The sequence below is a fragment of the Fukomys damarensis genome, unplaced genomic scaffold, assembly GCF_012274545.1.
Source record: "Fukomys damarensis isolate Sample0158 unplaced genomic scaffold, DMR_v1.0_HiC HiC_scaffold_37, whole genome shotgun sequence".
NCBI classification, from domain to species: domain Eukaryota; kingdom Metazoa; phylum Chordata; class Mammalia; order Rodentia; family Bathyergidae; genus Fukomys; species Fukomys damarensis.
The window spans coordinates 34491770-34509375 of record NW_022900949.1 but is presented as its reverse complement, the minus strand read 5'-3'; the positions used below and the strand labels follow the sequence as shown (position 1 = coordinate 34509375).

The 17606-nt window shown below is 46.3% G+C and overlaps 2 protein-coding genes across 2 annotated transcripts in view; both read left to right on the top strand.

The window, feature by feature from the left end:
* Positions 1-302: 302 nt before the first annotated feature.
* Positions 303-17606, top strand: part of Hpse (heparanase) — a 30488-nt gene continuing 13184 nt past the window's right edge. Inside the window, exons 1-5 of the mRNA XM_010617776.2 lie at positions 303-554; positions 6548-6693; positions 8827-8952; positions 15896-16069; positions 17376-17544. Of these exons, the coding sequence (XP_010616078.1) occupies positions 373-554; positions 6548-6693; positions 8827-8952; positions 15896-16069; positions 17376-17544 (797 nt within the window). The 5' untranslated portion in view covers positions 303-372. The remainder of the gene's footprint in view (positions 555-6547; positions 6694-8826; positions 8953-15895; positions 16070-17375; positions 17545-17606) is intronic.
* Positions 2424-3360, top strand: LOC104857686 (UPF0428 protein CXorf56). Its single transcript, XM_010617763.3, has one exon. The coding sequence runs from the start codon at positions 2497-2499 to the stop codon at positions 3163-3165; it is 669 nt and encodes a 222-aa protein (XP_010616065.1). The 5' UTR covers positions 2424-2496; the 3' UTR covers positions 3166-3360.

Sequence of the window (17606 nt, the reverse complement as noted above, 5' to 3'; positions counted from 1 at the left end):
GACAGGAATATTTGAGGGCTGATCTCATTCTAGCTGCAGCTTAGCAACGCTCGGATCAAATTTTTGAAGCCAAAGTGAGATAACCTGAGAAACCTCTCCCTTACACGAGGGACACAGATCTTTGGAGGCTCAAGGGACAGCCAAGGGTTTTAGGGAAGCCGGCCCTGCATTCCTCCCCCACGGCCGGATCCGGCCATCCCTGCTCCCTTTAGACGGGTGCGGCCGGTTTTGTCAGCGAACGCGACGGCCCTGGGCGGGGACCCGAGGAAATGGGAGTGACGAGGGGCGGAGCGGGATGGAGGGAGAAGAAGGCGTGGAGGCGCGGAGAGCGGTGGGAAGGAAGCGCAGCGTGGTGGCAGCCAGGTGACCGCGATGCCACCGCCTCTCCTGCTTCTCCTGCTGCTCCTCCAGCTGCCCGGTCCCGCGCAGGCCGGGGACGAGGTGCCGGTGGACTTGGTCACCGAGCGGCCGCTGCGCTCTGTGAGCCCCGCCTTCCTGTCCTTCACCATCGACGCCAACCTGGCCACCGACCCGCGCTTTCTCGCCTTCTTGGGGTAAGCACCGGCCTCCGGTCCTGTCCTGTGCCCTCTCCTGTGCGCCTCTCTCCTCTGCAGTGAAACAACTCTAGCTCGGGAGTGAATGCTGCTCACACCGATCCCCCTCCAGCCAGCTCCAAGCAGCTTCACCTTTCCTCATTCATTCGGCGCACGTTAGTTACCGTCAGCTAAGCATATTAAGGGGAAATTTGGCAAAGAAACTACTACCTGCCCACCACCTGGTCAGGAGGAGACAACCCAGGCAAGTGCTCCTGCAGGCCGGGAGCTTCGGACTGTGTGTGGGACACACCCAAAGGGCAGGACAAGGAAGCTGGTGGATCAAGTGTCCTCCTTTAAACTATTAGGATGTTTTTTTGTGTTTTTTTTTTTAAACTTAGATGGAAAAGGCATCAAAGGAGAGTAAGTGTTATTTCTCTGAATTCTTTCAGAAATCTACGTTAGGTAAGTGAGACCCAGGAGACTACCACAGTGACTCTCAGAGCCCCAGGAAAAAGCTGTCTCTCCAAAATGAGGCTGCCATGTGTGGCCCCTGCTTTATCAGCTGTGTGGCAGGTGTGTGGCTCCCACTTCTTCTGTCTACACTGAATCCACATGAGGAGCTGCAGGGACAATAGGAGGTCACCCAGGCTGTGAGCCTCCAGGGAGGACCACGGCTGCACAGCCTCTATCTCGCAGTCACTGTTGCTTACTCACAGCAGCCTCACACAGTCAGACCACCCGCCTGACCCCAGCTGTGGCGTGGCGGGGCTGGGCGACTCGCTTTTACAGGTTGCTCAGCCCCCCTTAGCAGAGTGCACTTTCTAGAACCTGCCCCTAGGAGATGTCCAGGGTTTGATGAGGTAATAAATGCTTGGCAGAGTGTCGGACTCAGTGTTTAGAGTTTAGCCTGATTGTTTCTTCCTGGGAAATGATGAATGTTTGACACAATTTGCCACTTTTCTGTTTCTTTTGATCATCATACTACTCTTTCTCTGTGGCAGGAGAATTTCCTGCTGGGCCTTAGGGATAGAAAGCTGCCCTCAGTGGTTGGGGGTTAGAGGAGACCCAAGCTAATCTGGGAGGGTGCCTTCCTGAAAACAGGAATGGAGTAGCTGTCCATTGACTGCAGATGTCAATCCGCATTGACTGTAGATGTCTTTGGCTGCAGGCCACATATGCCTCTGACCCCAGGGAAGACCTAGAGAAGCAGGTGCAAAAGAAACACCTACAGTAAGGCTTTCAGGGTTCAGGCCCCATCACTCTGCAGGCGAGACCACCCCAGTGAACTCACACCCACCCTGAACACACGGACCTTCTAGTCTACAGGGTAGTGAGGATGGTGCCTTCAGTCCCCTAACACATGTCCTCCCATCCAGCCCTTTCCTCTCTCCTGTACCCATGTGTTTGTTAAAGACCACAGGGCACCGAGGAGCCCAGAGAGCAGGGCAGGCAGTAGATATAGGTGTCTCTTGTTTTCCTTTGTTTTGTCTGTTGTGCTTTTCCTTTTGGCTCACGGCCCCTGCGGGCTTCTCTCCAGCACCGGCCCCTGGTCACTTGCAGCCCCTTCCTCTGGGGGACCGTTCTCCACACCTGCTCCCCAGGGCACCCACAAGCTCCCGTCTGCCCTACTCTCATCTAAGACAGAAGAGGCAGGAACTCCCTCCCCTGCTCTAAGACTTTGCTGCAAAATTAGGACAAAGTCCATCTGTCCAGGGTGGCAGCACAGCTGTGGGCTGGCTCAGCCAGCTCAGGAAGCCCCACTGAGCTTCAGGTCTGTCCACCGCGGAGGAGAGTGAGATGGATTTATCTCAGGTCTCCACAAGAGAAGGTGTGCGGGTGGAGACGGCCAGCGCTGAAGCAGTAAGGGCTACGAGGCTCTGTGACGTCATTGGTGCGTGCCTGTGGCGTCATTGGCGCGCGTCCGTTTTGCCGCGGCGTGTTCCGGTTGCTCCCGGGGACGATGCCTAAAGTGGTGTCTCGGTCGGTGGTCTGCTCAGACACCCGGGACCGTGAGGAATATGACGACGGCGAGAAGCCTCTCCACGTCTACTACTGTTTGTGCGGCCAGATGGTCCTGGTTCTGGACTGTCAGCTAGAGAAGTTGCCCATGAGACCCCGGGACAGAGCCCGTGTGATTGATGCTGCCAAACATGCCCACAAGTTTTGTAACACCGAAGACGAGGAGACTGTCTATCTTCGGAGGCCGGAAGGCATCGAACGACAGTACAGGAAGAAGTGTGCAAAGTGCGGGCTCCTGCTGTTCTACCAGTCCCAGCCGAAGAATGCCACCGTGACCTTCATTGTGGATGGAGCAGTGGTGAAGTTTGGCCAGGGTTTTGGGAAAACAAATATTTATACCCAGAAACAAGAGCCTCCCAAGAAGGTGATGATGACCAAACGGACTAAGGACATGGGCAAGTTCAGCTCTGTCACCGTGTCTACCATTGACGAAGAGGAGGAGGAGATTGAGGCTAGAGAAGTCGCTGATTCCTATGCCCAGAATGCCAAAGTGATTGAGAAACAGCTGGAGCGCAAAGGCATGAGCAAGAGACGACTGCAAGAGCTGGCGGAACTAGAAGCCAAGAAAGCGAAAATGAAGGGGACTTTGATTGACAACCAGTTCAAATGAGCAGGACCTCGCTGTGAGCCTGGACCAGAGGCAAGCATTTAGATCGCGAAGAAAAATAATTGCTTGTTTGCGTGGATTCGTTTCTATTTATGCCCCAGGAGGGGGCTCTGTGTTGCTTTCCGTTGATTCGCCTCCATTCAGTAAGGTCTTTGAGTCCGTTTGACCTGCTTTCTATGCAATACATTGTTCCGTATCTTTCTGTATATAGATTTTTCTGTGCCGTTTTTGTTCATTTGATGTAAATTTCCTCAACTGTATAGAAACTATGAATAGATAATGCTTGACTGTCTCTAGCTTCTAAATGGCTGTCATCGTTCTTAAAAGTTAATAAAAAGTTTAAAGATTTAAAAAAAAGAAAATAGCGATGCTTCCTGAGCCTGTGTCTTTTGCCAGGGCCCTGTTCAAAGCTCCTCTCGGTTAGGAATACCTTCAGTCCTGGTTACAACGCTACAGATCGTACGGTTGCACATTTTTAAAATGAAGAAACTGAGGCTCAAGGAGACTAAATAACTTGACCATGATCAGCCAGGCAGTGAATGAAAGCAGAGTCTAGAACCTCAGGGACACTGCTCACAGGGACACTGTACCAAAAAGAAAGCAAAGCAGATTTATTTTTAAAAGGGAACAATAAGGTACATAAGAAAAAAGATCACCTGGAAACAACCTGAGTGACTGATGTAGTGAAAAGAAACCTTGGCGTGAGGGTGGGCGAATCAGAGCTCAAACCTCTGAGGAACACGACAGGAAGCCTAAGCAAATCTAGTCAAACGGCCTGGTTTCACATTTGTTTCCAGAGAACACAGAGTATACAAAATTTAAACGCCAGTGATAGAACAATTTAGAATTGAGGAAGAGCATCTTTTTAATTTTTCTGCCCAAAGGGACTTAACCTATCAAACTACCTCCTTAGGCTGATTTTGTGCAGAACCCCCAGAGGCCCTGGCCCTAGAAATATAAAGCAAAAATAGAAATACAATGTGAGCTTCATATGCTAGGCACATCTGTAATTTAAAAATTTTAAGTAGCCATATTTAAAAAGGTAAAAAGAAATGGGAGACATGTTTTTTTTTTGGGGGGGGTTAATAATTTTACTTAGCTCGGTGGATCCAAGCTATTATCATTTCGACCTGTAATCAATATAAAATATTAACAAGGGGCTGGGGATTTAGCTCAGTGGTGCTACCATCTGCCTTGCAAGCGTAATCCCAAGTTTGATCCCTGGTACCTAAAAATAAATAAATAAATAAATAAATAAATAAATAAATAAATAAATAAATAAATTCATGAGATATTCAGTATTTCTTCTTGCATACCTGGTGTTTGGGTGTCTAGGGTACTAACTGCAGATCAGGAGCTTGGTGGCCTCATGTAGCTGGTGGCTGCCATTCTAGGGAGTGTGGCTGTGCCTTTCCACACACAAATGTACCTCCCTTGTGCAAGGCCAGGCATGGAGTGCAGCCTGGGTGTGGAAAGCATAGCACCACAGTGAGAGTGTGGTTCTGCATAGTAGTAGTGTTAGTAATGCAGTGCTGCAGGCTTTTCATGCTGATTTGCTCAGTTTCTTGAGTAAAGTTTATCTCTTTTGTCAATTTGATAAATATTCATAGTAACATTCAGCAATTAGATTCAACTTTCTTCATTGGCAAAATAGCTTTTCATATTTGGAAGAGCATTTATTATCCACGTGAAGAGGACATTTTCATAACTGCTGTTGGGAGGGCAACAGATCCTCCATGCCCCTGCCGCTGGCAGAACGATGGGTGACAAGAGACTGAGGCCTGAGAATCCCGGGTCTGCTGCCTGGCTGAGCTCTTGATGTTCCCACACCTTCCTCTGTGTCCCCGGAGCCCTTTGCATGGTGACTCTTCTCTGTCCTCTTGGCTGACACGGGGCATGTCTCTGAAGGCACCCTCTTCCCTCGTCTCTCTTCTGAGTACAGGCTGCACATTCTGCCTTGGTCTGGTCTTTTCCTGATTCCTAAGGTGGCTTTGAGATGCTGGCTCACTAGTTTGAATGCAGACTGCTATGGCCCAGCTCCATTTGACTTGTTACCTTGGGCAGGTTCACTTAGTGTTGTCCAGGTCTCTTGTCTGTAAAGTGAGGATCCTAACAACACCCGTCTTGTGGAGCTGTTTTGAGACTAAGGGAAAAGCCATGTAGCATGCATGGAACTCTCTGCTTGGACTCAGTTGATGCTTATTTGAGGTGGTGGTCATAACTCTACCTTGAAGTTCTCATCCAACGCTTTCTGTTCCCCTCTTACTTCTTTTATCACCTCCAAGCCTTGCCATCATTCTAGATGAATTCAAGTCCACTCGAGTGAATACTCTCACCTCAGTTGACAATCTTCACCCAGTCTTGCATGGAGCCGGCTTGCATAAGTTCAGTAGATGAGCGCAGTTTTCCTCCTGCCTCAAGGGACACCACACTGCTACCTTGAAACTGGCCGTGGAGGAGGCGTTTGCAGCATGGAAACTGTCAAACACTAGTACCCAGGCCCCTCTCTCCCGGGAGCTGGCTGGTCAGCACACCGCCTCACTGCACTTTAGCAGGGCCCTGCTGACTCCAAGAGTCAGTCTGGTGAGGAGCTGGTGAGCAGCCTTTTTACCTCTGAAAATTTACATGCAGGCCTCCCACCCTTAGCCCTCAGAGACAAGCGTAAGTTCTTCCCACAATTGTTTTTTGTTTGGTACCTGGGATAGAACTTCGGACCTTGCGCTTGCGAGGCAGGTGGCGGAACCACTGAGCTAAATCCCCGGCCCAGTTGCTTTTTAAAGTACCTCCCCTGACCAGCTTCCGCCTCGCTCTGCTTCTGCATCTGAGTTGGGCCTCTCCATTTATCACCCAAATCCCTCCTGGGATGGTGATACCAAGCCTCTGCCCCATTGTTCCTCCTGCTAAAATTCCGACCCCGATTTAGGCCAACCATCATTTCTCCCTTTGGAACCCACAGGATGGTCCTCAAATCTAGAAATGGAAAATATTACTCAATAGTGCATTTTCATAAACTGCTTCTGCTTTTTGTGTCAGAGATAAGCAACTTACCATTGTCCACAAAAGGTAAAGATGCCGGCAGACTCTTGTTTTTCCATACCAAGCTGTCTGGAACTGGAAAGGCTGCCGCGGCGTTCACTCACTCTTTGAGGTGTGTGATTTTCTTCACGTAACACTTGAGTCGCCCTCAATGTCTAACATCCAATTACTGAGCCTATTATTTCCATGTATAAATATGTCTTGAATTTATCCACCTCTTTCCAGGCTCTTCACACAAAGCAACCGCTGATAGTCAAGAAACAGGTCTTACAAGAAAAAAGGAAGTAAACATGTTTGGCTGAATTGCCTTGGAGAAATGACTAAAGTTCCTTGCTTATCTTCTTAACAGTTCCCCCAGGCTTCGAACTTTGGCCAGAGGTTTGGCTCCTGCATACTTGAGATTTGGTGGCACCAAGACAGACTTTCTAGTTTTTGACCCTAAGAAAGAACCAACCTTGGAAGAGAGGAGTTGCTGGCAATCTCAAGTCAACCAAGGTGACTTCTTAAAGATGATATATTTTAATTTACTTGTGCTCATTGTGAGAATATTTCAGAAATGTGTTATTGTGCACACCTAACAATAAGAGATTAAGGGCTTCACAGTTGAGTGGAGACAGCTATACAAGAAGGAATCTGGGAGCAGTTTCCTCCTCTGATGTTTGCCTCCAAGGCAAGGTGTGCTGGGTGGAACCAAGTGGTGACTGTGCTATATAGAGAGCAGAGTCACAGCCAAGGCAAAACTGATGTAGGAAGCAAGTGGGTAGGATGACATCAAACTCTGGAGTCTTTTTAGCCTAGGACGACATCAAACTCAGGAGTCTTTTTAGCCAAGGGCACACAGAGTGAAGCACATGTATTATGGAGACAGTATCTGGGGAAGGATCTCATGAGGGGGTATGGGGATCACTCTGCTTCTAAGAGTGATTCCAAGACTTGATGGACTGGAAGATGTTTCTTTTTTTTCTCAGTACCAGGGATCGAACTCAGGAACTTACACTTGCCAGGCAGGTGCCTCGCCACTAAGCTAAATCTCTGGCCCCTGCCAGGTGTTTTTCAAACTTCACTGCCTCTCCATATCACCTGGGGAGAGTGTGACCATTTAGTTCTCTGGACTCCAACCAACCTCACTTTTTTTTTTTTTTTATGGTCCAGGGGATTGAATTTAGGTCCTTGTGCTTGTAAGCCGGGTGGTGGCACCACTGAGTCAAATCCCCAGCCCCACAACCTCAAATTTTGACATTGCAAGCTTGTCTGGTGATTCTCATATTGCAGGTCTGGCCCTCCTGAGAATCCACCCTAGGGAGCCAGGAAGATGTGTCCTGTATCATTAAGCAGTGCTGTCAGATATCAAATGGAAGTTAAATCATTTTCTGAACAATTACTAAGTGTATTGTGTGCCTCATTGAATTATAATATAGATATTCATGAGTAGTATTTAATTACTCCATATATCATGTTTATTTTCTTCAGGTAGGATGTATTTAACAGTTATTCAAAGGTTGGGTAGAGAAGTTTCCACAGGAAAAAAAATAGAAAAAGGTAGAACACTTGTCTTTGAACAAATTGGGGTAGTTGCTTAGACATGGGCCTTTCCCACCTGTCAGATGCGTTCCCAAGGCCTCATAAGTTGAGACAGCAGACTGTCCTTGCTCAGCAGCTGTCCAAGCTGGGATTATCCAAGTTCCTCTGAACCGGCCTTTGTGACATGGGGTGGGGCAGCCACAGCATGCAGCTTCCCAGAAAGGAAGTCATCGGCCTCTGGGCTGACCCTGCTGTCTTACAATGAAGAAGCGCAGGCTGCCAGGCAGGATGGCGGTGGTTTCCCAGGGCACATGCTGTGGGCCAGGAAGTTTGCACAGTTCCAAGTCGAAAGGGAGAAAAGTCAGTAACTAACCTGACATAGTGATGCTCTTTTGTAATCCCAGAACTTGGAATGCCAAGGCAGAGGACTTTGAGTTCTAGGCCAGCCTGAACAACATAGCAAGACCTTGTCTCAAACAAAAAACAAGCCAACAAAAAGCTGGATGTAGTGGTGCTTGCATATAATTCCAGTACTCCGAGAGGCTGAGGCAGGAGGATTGCAATTTTGAGCCCAGACTGGGTACCTTGGTGACAGTGAGACCCTGTTTCAAAACGATAGATACATAGATAGATAAATAGACAGACAGGACTAAGGGTATAGCTCAGAGCTAAGGCCCTGGGATCAATCCCCAGTATTACCAAGAAAATGATGTCCTGTCTTCATCACAGCAAGAGGAAATCCCACTAAGCACAGATAGCCTGTGTGTAACAACTGCCTGTGTATTTTGAAAGTAAACCTTAGGAAACCTGAAGCATGTTTCCTTCATTAGGCTCCTGGTAATTTGAAGATTCTGAAGAGCCTTTGGAATTGTTAAATAACCCAAAGTCATGCCTGATATTCTGTATCCAGCGGATGTTTCAATATTTCTTCGCAAACTTTCTCTTTAGCTTTTTCTGATGGTGGTTGCTTAGTCAGCAAATCTGGCATACCTAGTAACGAGATACTTAACCTGCCTTAGTAATGTAATATCTAATCAAATATATGGATAGGATTTCAACTTTATTACTATCGCAACACGTTCTCTAGAGTCTCTCTTCCACTTGCAGATTTTTGCAAATCCAGTTTCCTCCCTTTCAACGTGGAGAAAAGGCTACGGTTGGACTGGCCTTCCCAGGAGAAGCTGCTCCTCAGAGAACAATACCAGAAAAAGTTCAACACCACCACCTACTCAAGTAAGGAACAGCGATCCCTGGCAGGTCTTCCAGCCCCAGCAGTGCTTAGGTGATTTGGACTTGGGCTTGAATTTAATATGCTGCACATCAGTTGTATACACTGTGTGATATTTAAATGCTACCAAGTGTTATTGGGTGGGGCCGGGATATAGCATCGTAGCAGAGCATGCTTGGGGCTCTGGGTTCAAAAGCCAGCACCAAAAAAGAAAAATTAATGGGGAATCTTGAAGCCAAAACTTGTGGCTTTTTCCTTTCTTCTGATTTTATCTACTAGTCAGAGTGAGATATAGAAACCGGTTGCTCATGAACTAAGAATGACTTTTACTGCTCTCAGGAGCTAGAGAGTCAAGGAAAACATGAATATATTCTTCCTGTAAATGTAAACACGAAGGTACGATGGGTAAAATGCGAAGATATTTGCACCTTCTCATCTGTCTCGCTTTCCAGAAGTGACTCCTACAGGTTGGCAATCCTAATCCAAAATTCGAAAATCCTCCAAAATCCAAAAGGGTTTTAGCGTCTGTTTGATTTGGGGTGTTCAACTGGTAAAGTCCATGCAGATATTCCAGAACCCCAACAATGTGGAAATTTGAAGCACTTCTGGTCCCCAGCATTTGAGGTGCAGCACACACAGCCCGTATCATGAGTGATACACACTTTTAGGCTGAGGAAGCTGGGACCTTTCCAGACAGGCTTGGCCACCAAGCCACTATCTCTTTGATTTTCTTGTGGTTTTGCAAACACAGGACTAACTTAAGAAACCCAAAATTTATTTCCATTCACAGCAACAACTTTCTAGTCTTCAAGATAGGATGACACAATCACACAGGACTTTACTGAGAATGAGGCAAATAATGTGTATTTAACTATAAAGTGTATTTTTATCTGAAAGTTGGGATTTTATGATGGTCCTAGAGGTGGGTGACAACCCGCCCAGATTCTCTAGAGGTGTCTTCCTTTGACTTTGTTTAATTAGAGCTAAACTTTCACTATGTAGTTCAGGCTGGCCTTGAATTCACTATGTAGCCAAGGCTGGCCCCAAACTCGTGGGGATCCTCCTGCCTCAGCCTCCTGAGGGCTGGAATTGTTTTGACTTTAAAACATACACATTATTTTGACTTGGTTTAGTCAGTATTTTTTGTAGTGCTTTTGCCCTATAGGACTCCACAGAGATAGCCGTTCCTACACAAGAAAGTTTGTGGCAGCTCCATGGCCAGTTACTATGTGCTTCTCCAGCACATCTCTTTGTGTCCCCGCCTCATGGTTTGGTATTTTTTTGCAGTGTTATCTCTGTCATGGTGATCTGGGATCAGTGCTCTTTTTTCTTTGATGTTCTTGGGTGCTGTGAACCTAAGACTGAATTTAGCTGATAAATGTTGAATGTGGTTCCTCCATCCCACTCCCTCGCCTCAAGCTTCTGAGACAATAGCACTGAAATCAGGCCAATTCATGACTTTACGGTGGCCACAGTGTTTAAGTGAAGAGTCTTGCACCTTTCTTTCAATCAAAGGCTAGGAACATGAGGCTTAGAGAGGATGGTATGTTGAAAGCAGAGGCGTGTGTCAAGCACGGCCTCCCAAGCCAGAGAGTCAGCCAAGTTCTGAATGCAAAGGAAACATTCTTGAAGGAAATTGAAAGTTCCGCCCCAGCGCACACATACGTGATAAGGAGCAGAGCAGCTGTGCTGCTGATGGAGGAGGTCACAGCGGTCTGCAGAGCGGATCGAGTCGGCCACAGCGTCTCCTGAGCAAGAGCCAGACCCTGCTCTCTGCCACTCTGTGGAGGCCTGGAGAGGTGAAGACACTGCAGGGAGGGGTTTGTGTGGAGCAGAGGTTGGTTCCTGAGGTTTGCGGCGTCTCCACCACATCTCCGCGACACAGAAGTGTGGGGAGGCGTGCGAGCGTGATGGAGAAGCTGCAGCAGGTTGTGCAGAAGCTCGAGCTCAGGTAGCCAGTGCGGGAGGCCACATCCGGCCTCAGATTCTCAGGGCAGATGAAGCGGCCTTGGAGGAAGATGCTGCCTCAGGCTTTTGTGTCAGGGAGGAGAAGTCAGTGCCTGGTTCCAGAGCTGCTGCAAGGGACGGGCAGGCTCTCACGGTCGGGGACACAGTGCAGCAGTGACTCTAGGCTGGAGCCAGTGCTTGCTCACCAGTGTGACAGTCCAGTGTGACAGAGAGCGCTGTCACCTCCTCCTGAGCACTAACAGAGCCGGGGGTGGGTGGGGGAGCACCTCTGTTTACAGTGTGGTTCACTGAGCATTTTAAGCTCACTGTTGAGACTTCCTGCTCAACAAAATGCTATTCCCTTCCAAATGCCACCACTGCTGGGGACAGTGTGCCCGGTCACCTGAGAGCACCTCTGGCTTCTGCCGCTGCCCCATGAAGAGCACCCATGACTCAAGGGAAGAGGTGAGTGGGAGCCGCCACCCCTCACGGCTGACAGGGATCAGGACTCCGGCGGAGGATGAGAATCAGGGACGGCAGCTGGAGACGCCACTGAACTGCTCCGATCTCACACCGAAACCTTGACGGCGAGGAGTTGCTTCTTCTGCATGGGGCTGATTTCTTGAGGTGGGATCTACTCCTCATGAGGACGGGTGGACTGCGTTGAAATGACAAGAAAGGATTCAAGGTGTTACGTACACTAAGTGGAAAAAGCAGCAGCAGGACTCATGAGGACTGACTCTTCTTTTTTAATTTTTATTTTCTTTTGGTGCGAGGCATGGAACGCAGGGCCTTGCCCTCGTGAGGCAGGCGCTCTCACTGAGCTGCATGACCAGCCCCAAGTGACCCCGGTTTTGAAAGATTCCTGTCTGGTAAAATGTCATCAAAGAGCAGCATCACACGCTACAGACAAACAGTCGCGTAAGGAGGAACTGACACATGTGCAGACCCCATTGCCTCATTTTAACAAATTGCCACAGCTGCCCAACCTTTAGCAGTTACCACCCTGATGGGTCAGCAGCTGCCAACAGCAAAGCCAACTGGGCATGGTGGCTCATACCTGTAATCAGCACTTGGAAAGCTGAGGCAGGAGGATCTCCTGGCCTACGTCGTGAGTTCACCGCCAGCCTGGACCTGTACAGCATGACCCTGTCTCAAAACAAAAGCAGTCAAAGCCCGCCATCCTTTACCCCAAAGGATTACAGCTTGCTGAAGCCTCGGATCATTGTGAGCATTTTTAGCAATCAAGTACCTTTTAATCAAACTGTGTACATTGTTTAGACATAGTGGTATTGCACACTTAGTAGACCACAGTGTAGGATGAACATAACTTTTACTATGTACTGGGCAACCAAAAAATTTGTGACTCACTTTATTGCAATATTTGTTCCAGTGCAGTGGTTTAGAACCAAAGCTGCACTATCTCCAAGGTGTGCCTGTACGTTATTTAAGGTAAATTATCTGTCCTTGTGAGATTTGTGGCACACTACCTAGATTTCAGTGTAGGAGATGGGTTTTCAGTGTATATGTATTTTTTATAAGGTATAAAAATGTACATTATAAATCAGAAAATAGCTTCTGTGCTAATAGCTCATATAGTTCTCTAAACTATTTTTTTATATTCTTCAGAGGAAAGGAAACTACTCTGACTTTTTTTTTGAACCGCGGATACTCTGATTTTTAAAAATTGAGTTTAATGGTACATTTTAGGTATACGGTACAGTTACATTCATTACTGGGATCTTGTATACTCTGATATTTTAATAAGAATACAGTGGTACCTCAGATCAAGAACTGAATCCTTTCCATGATTCTGGTTGCAAACGTAACTGGAGAAGAACTGAATCAAATTTCCCCATGAGGAGAACATTGAACCTAACTATTGGGTTTGATTCAATTAAATGGTTGCAGTTATATTGTAAATGGGATTTGTCCTAAGATGAGGCCACCTCAGATCACTGTAAAGAGAAGACAAAAAGCCCATGAGTCTCATTTGTACATAAATCACTGGGATATATGCCCACTAGGTGAAGGCCAATCAATGGCTGCCGATTTTGTTTTCTTGGTCACATTAAACACCAATTCAGTTTCACTTTAATTCCTAAAAATAAATAAATAAGTAAATAAATAAATACAAAGTATGCTGAGTCACACGATCTTTCTAACCATGATGGTAGCTTCCAATATCTTTTCTGCTCTTAGAGTTGGACCTTCATTCATAGTTCCTAGGGGAAGGCTTTCCTTGGCTAACTACAGAGCTGGTTTAGTGCAACTCCACCACCGGTTAGCAATGCTAAAATGTACCACAAATCCATGTGCTTCATTTGCATTAGGAAACCTCTGACCTCTGGTGAAATCTCTGTTTTACTTTGCATGGCATGGAAGCATAGACAGAAATATACTGGGTTTAGTCCGGGCGCCTGGTCATCGTAGGGACAAATACCTTAGAAGCCAGTAGGTGTTTCTGCGCACTGTCTGGGGTTGATGATGCTCAGAGACTGAGAGTCATCACACTGGGGAGGAGGCAGCAAAAATCTGGCATGGCAAGGATGTATGTGTTGATTGTGCTGGTAAAAGGGACTCCTAGACTACGTAGGTGAGTTTCCTAACCCAGGTCCTCCTGGGTGGGGTGTTGTACCTCAGCAGGAGATGACAAAACATTAGTCATGAGAAACTGCACTGCAAACCTGTTTAGTCAGGAAAGACATTGTCCGTGAGGATGCGATTCTAGGTGTGACCACAGGAAGGAGGGCTCCCTTATTACACTAATCGTATGTAATGAGCCAGCAGTGCTTTATACCTTTTTTTTTTAATGGTTTGCTAGCAGTTTTCACCTGTGTTGTCTCAATCTTGGTGTCATGGGGCAGGGACAAAGTAACACTGTAGATCCACAGCTGGGAGTCCTGTGGGATAAAGATATATAAAAAATGTTTTTATTAGTACACGTTAGAAGTTTGGGTTTTTTTGTTTTTGTTTTTGTTTTTGTTTTGAGATAGGATCTTGCTATGCAGTTCAGGCTAGCCTTGAACTCACTATGTAGCCCAGGCTGGCCTCAAACTCACAGAGATCCTCCTGCCTCAGCCTCCTGAGTGTCAGGATTACAGACGTGCGCCACCACGCCTGGCTATCATCTTTTATTTTGCTCTTTGTATCTTGGGTTTCTTGTATGAGAAGCCATGCAACATTTAAGCACGTGCATCTGATTTATTTCACTTGACCTTGTGAATGAAGGTATCGCCTCTGACAGTAAGCGGGAGAGCTGGATCTGGGGTTCGGTGTCATAATCCCTGCCTGAGTGTGTCAGCTTCTGTCACTGTGACAATACCTGCGATCGTTAACTTACAGAAAGAAGAGGTTCATTTTGGCTCTGGCTTCAGAAGTTCTGGCCAGGGATCCAGTGGACACATTTTGTTCACCCTCTGTGGGAGCCGGGTGGCAGTGCAGGGAGAGTGTGGCACAGCGAAGCTGTCTGCCTACTGGCCAGGAGCATGACAGAGGGAGGGAGGCCTGGGGTCCCACAGGCCCCTTCAAGGTGACCCGAAGACCTCCGGCCAGGCCCTGCTTAGAGGTCCCACCACCTCGCTGTAACACAGCCTGGGGATCTCTTAGGATCCCAACTGTGGCCTTGCAGTATCATTACTGAAGAGTGCATGTAAAAGGCTCTAGTGATGGCACTGCCACCAAAGAGCTGTGTGGTGCCAGACAGGGCATTTGTCTTGTTCACGTTTCTGTTTCCTTGTGGGCAGAAGAGGGTGGAGGCTTGGAGTGGGTTCAGTGTCCCGAAGGCCCCATGGTGTCACCAGCTGTGACTCTGCGATCCAGCAGAACCTGGAGCTTCCTGGATCCGAATGTCTGTCACTCCTGATGGCTGACAGCAGGTCTGGGGCAGCGGGGGACACAGCAAACATCACAGCACCCTGAGCAGCTCACCAGTGTCTTCCTGCCTGGTTGCCCTTAGCCATTTTAAACCGAGTTTCACGGCAGGATCATCCAAGGGATCCAGGCTGTAGTCTGAGAAGCAAAACAAAAGCAAAACCACATTTGCAGAGAAGAGGATATAGAAGTTTGCCACTTACGTGAGACTAAACTGAGAGAATTTAAGAGCAAATTCCTGTTTAGCAAATAACTCTAAAATATCTGTGCAAATCACAAGTACTTATCATGTATATGATAACTGATCTAAAGACAACACTTAGAATTATATTGTTGCCACTCTCAAAAAATAATTGTAGATGAGCTAATGGTTTAAAAAAGCAGAGTACAGAATTTCCCAGACTCTTATGGCACTTAGTGTCTCCATAATTTTTTTTACAGCATTTCTAGGCTATGGAGAGATGCCCGAGTTTGATTATTAAAGTGCTGGGTTAAAACAACCTAAAGCAGTAGTTTTTGTCCTGTCTAGCAGATGTCTTCCCCTTGCAAATTTAAAAGACTCCTCACTGCCCTGTGAATCAGGGGGACCTGCTTAGATTTGAATTTCAGACAGATAGTAATTTGCTTCTTTTTTAGCAGTAAGTGTTTTCCAACCCTTGCAAAGGACATACACTGAAAATTGTTCATGACATATCTGAAGTTCATATTAAACTAGGTGTCCTGTACTTTTGTTTGCTAAATCCAAAAACCTGTGGTCACTTGAATAAAACTCAAGTGTTGGATCAGAGCTTCTGCAACCTTCCATGGGATCCCCAACAGATAAAGCAGATGAAGTCTGGGATTGTTTTTCCTTTAATTTGCCTGTTCAATTTTGTTGTCACTTAGACACGCTTACAACTCAGTAAGCCTGGAATTCCTTTGATTTAAAAACAGAAATAGTGGGCCGGGGACTTAGCTCAGTGGTTTTACCACCTGCCTTTGCAAGTGCAAGGACCCGAGTTTGATCCCCAGTACCAAAAACAAAACAAAACAAAACAAAACAGAAATAATAACTCACTATAAAGGGCCAACTCAGAGCCTTGCCGGGCTGGTACCCACCTAACACTAAATGTGACGTGTTTCTTGTAGGAAGCTCCGTGGATATGCTGTACTCTTTTGCAAACTGCTCGGGACTGAACTTGATCTTTGGTTTGAATGAGTTGCTGAGAACGGCAGATTCACAGTGGGACAGTTCTAATGCCCAGTTGCTCCTGGACTACTGCTCTTCCAAGGGCTATAACATTTCTTGGGAACTAGGCAATGGTAGGTACCCTGGGGACACTTTGCTAATAAGGAGGTTCCCTGCTGGCATTATTTGCTTCTACTTATGGATTTTCTTTGAATATTAGCAAATATACTTCAGGCTGGGCACATCCTTGAAAGTGCTCAACAGTATAACTTTTGGAACTGCTTATGGGAGAAAACTCCTTAGTATATTCTGGAACCTATTGTTAATCCCTATTTGAGTTATGGTTGAGCTTGGAAAAATTATTGCAGTCAACAACCTCCCAGGTTCCCTTGAGATTCTCAGAGTCTCTTAGACCTATCATGCTTGGCAGGCTGGACTCAGCAAATGTGAACCACACAGTTTTCTTTTACTCTTCTTTTCCTTTCTCTGTTTCTAACTCTCAGTCTATCTCAGCAACCCCTTCCAAGCCTTCATTCTATGCTCAAGATATCCAGAAATTGACAGTGTAGAATCTTGCTTGGGTCAAACTCTTCCCTCACTCTTTTTTGGCAAGGAACTTATAAATTTTAACTACATATTGATGACTTTCCACATTCAAAATATATTTGTAGTACTATATTGGCCAATGAAACAGTATAAAATGGAAAAAAAAAGAGCACATGCTAAACGCCAGTTACTGTTCTAAGCATTAGATGTCTTGACTCTACTCAACCTTTAAAAAAAAAAAAGCAAATTAGGTTACTAAATATAACCAAGTGTGGTGGCACATACTTGTAATCCCAGCACTCTGGGAGGCTGAGGCAGGAAGATCAAAAGTTTGAGTCCAGACTTGGGCTGGGGATTTACCTCAGTGGCACCGTGCCTGCCTCACAAGCACAAGGTCCTGAGTTTGATCCCTGGTGCTGGGGGGGAAAAAAAAAGAAAAAAGTTTGAGTCCAGCCTGGACATCTTAGCAACTTAGTAAGGCTGTGTCTAAAGTGAAAAAAGGGAGGGGTAGAGTTGGAGCTGTAGCCTGCCTCAAAATAAAAAAATTAAAAAAGGATAGGGATATAACTGAATGCAAGAGCCCTGGGTTCAATTCCCAATCTCACAAACAAAATAAAAAACTGAATGTAGACTACTTAAAAAATATATGTTGGTTTAATGTCCTCATTATTAACTTCAAATTGTTTAATACCCCGTCAGCCTTAGTTACATAGTTAAAATTTTAATTTTTCTGGCATATCTTCCTGTAACCAAGGGTTCGACTTTTCTTCACTTTGATTTCTATTATTTTGTGATTTGGAAAATGTTTTGTTGTATTTATATGCTGCCATGTTTGCTTTTATATTAAAAAAAAAGGCTAGGTAAGTGATTAGGATGAGAATTGCTGTCTTTCAGAACCTAACAGTTTCAGGAAGAAGGCTGGTATTTTCATTGATGGATTGCAGTTAGGAAAAGATTTCATTGAGTTGCATAAACTTCTACAAAATTCCTCTTTCAAAAATTCGAAACTCTATGGTCCTGATGTTGGTCAGCCTCGAGGAAAGACGGTTAAGATGCTGCAGAGGTAAGAACTAGAGAATGCAGGACTGGCTTTTTGTCTTCCTTCCCCTCCCCTCCCTCCCCCCT

What these genes read in the sequence shown, in the direction of transcription:
- LOC104857686 (XM_010617763.3), top strand. Translation starts at nt 2,497, where the DNA reads ATGCCTAAAGTGGTGTCTCGGTCGGTGGTCTGCTCAGACACCCGGGAC.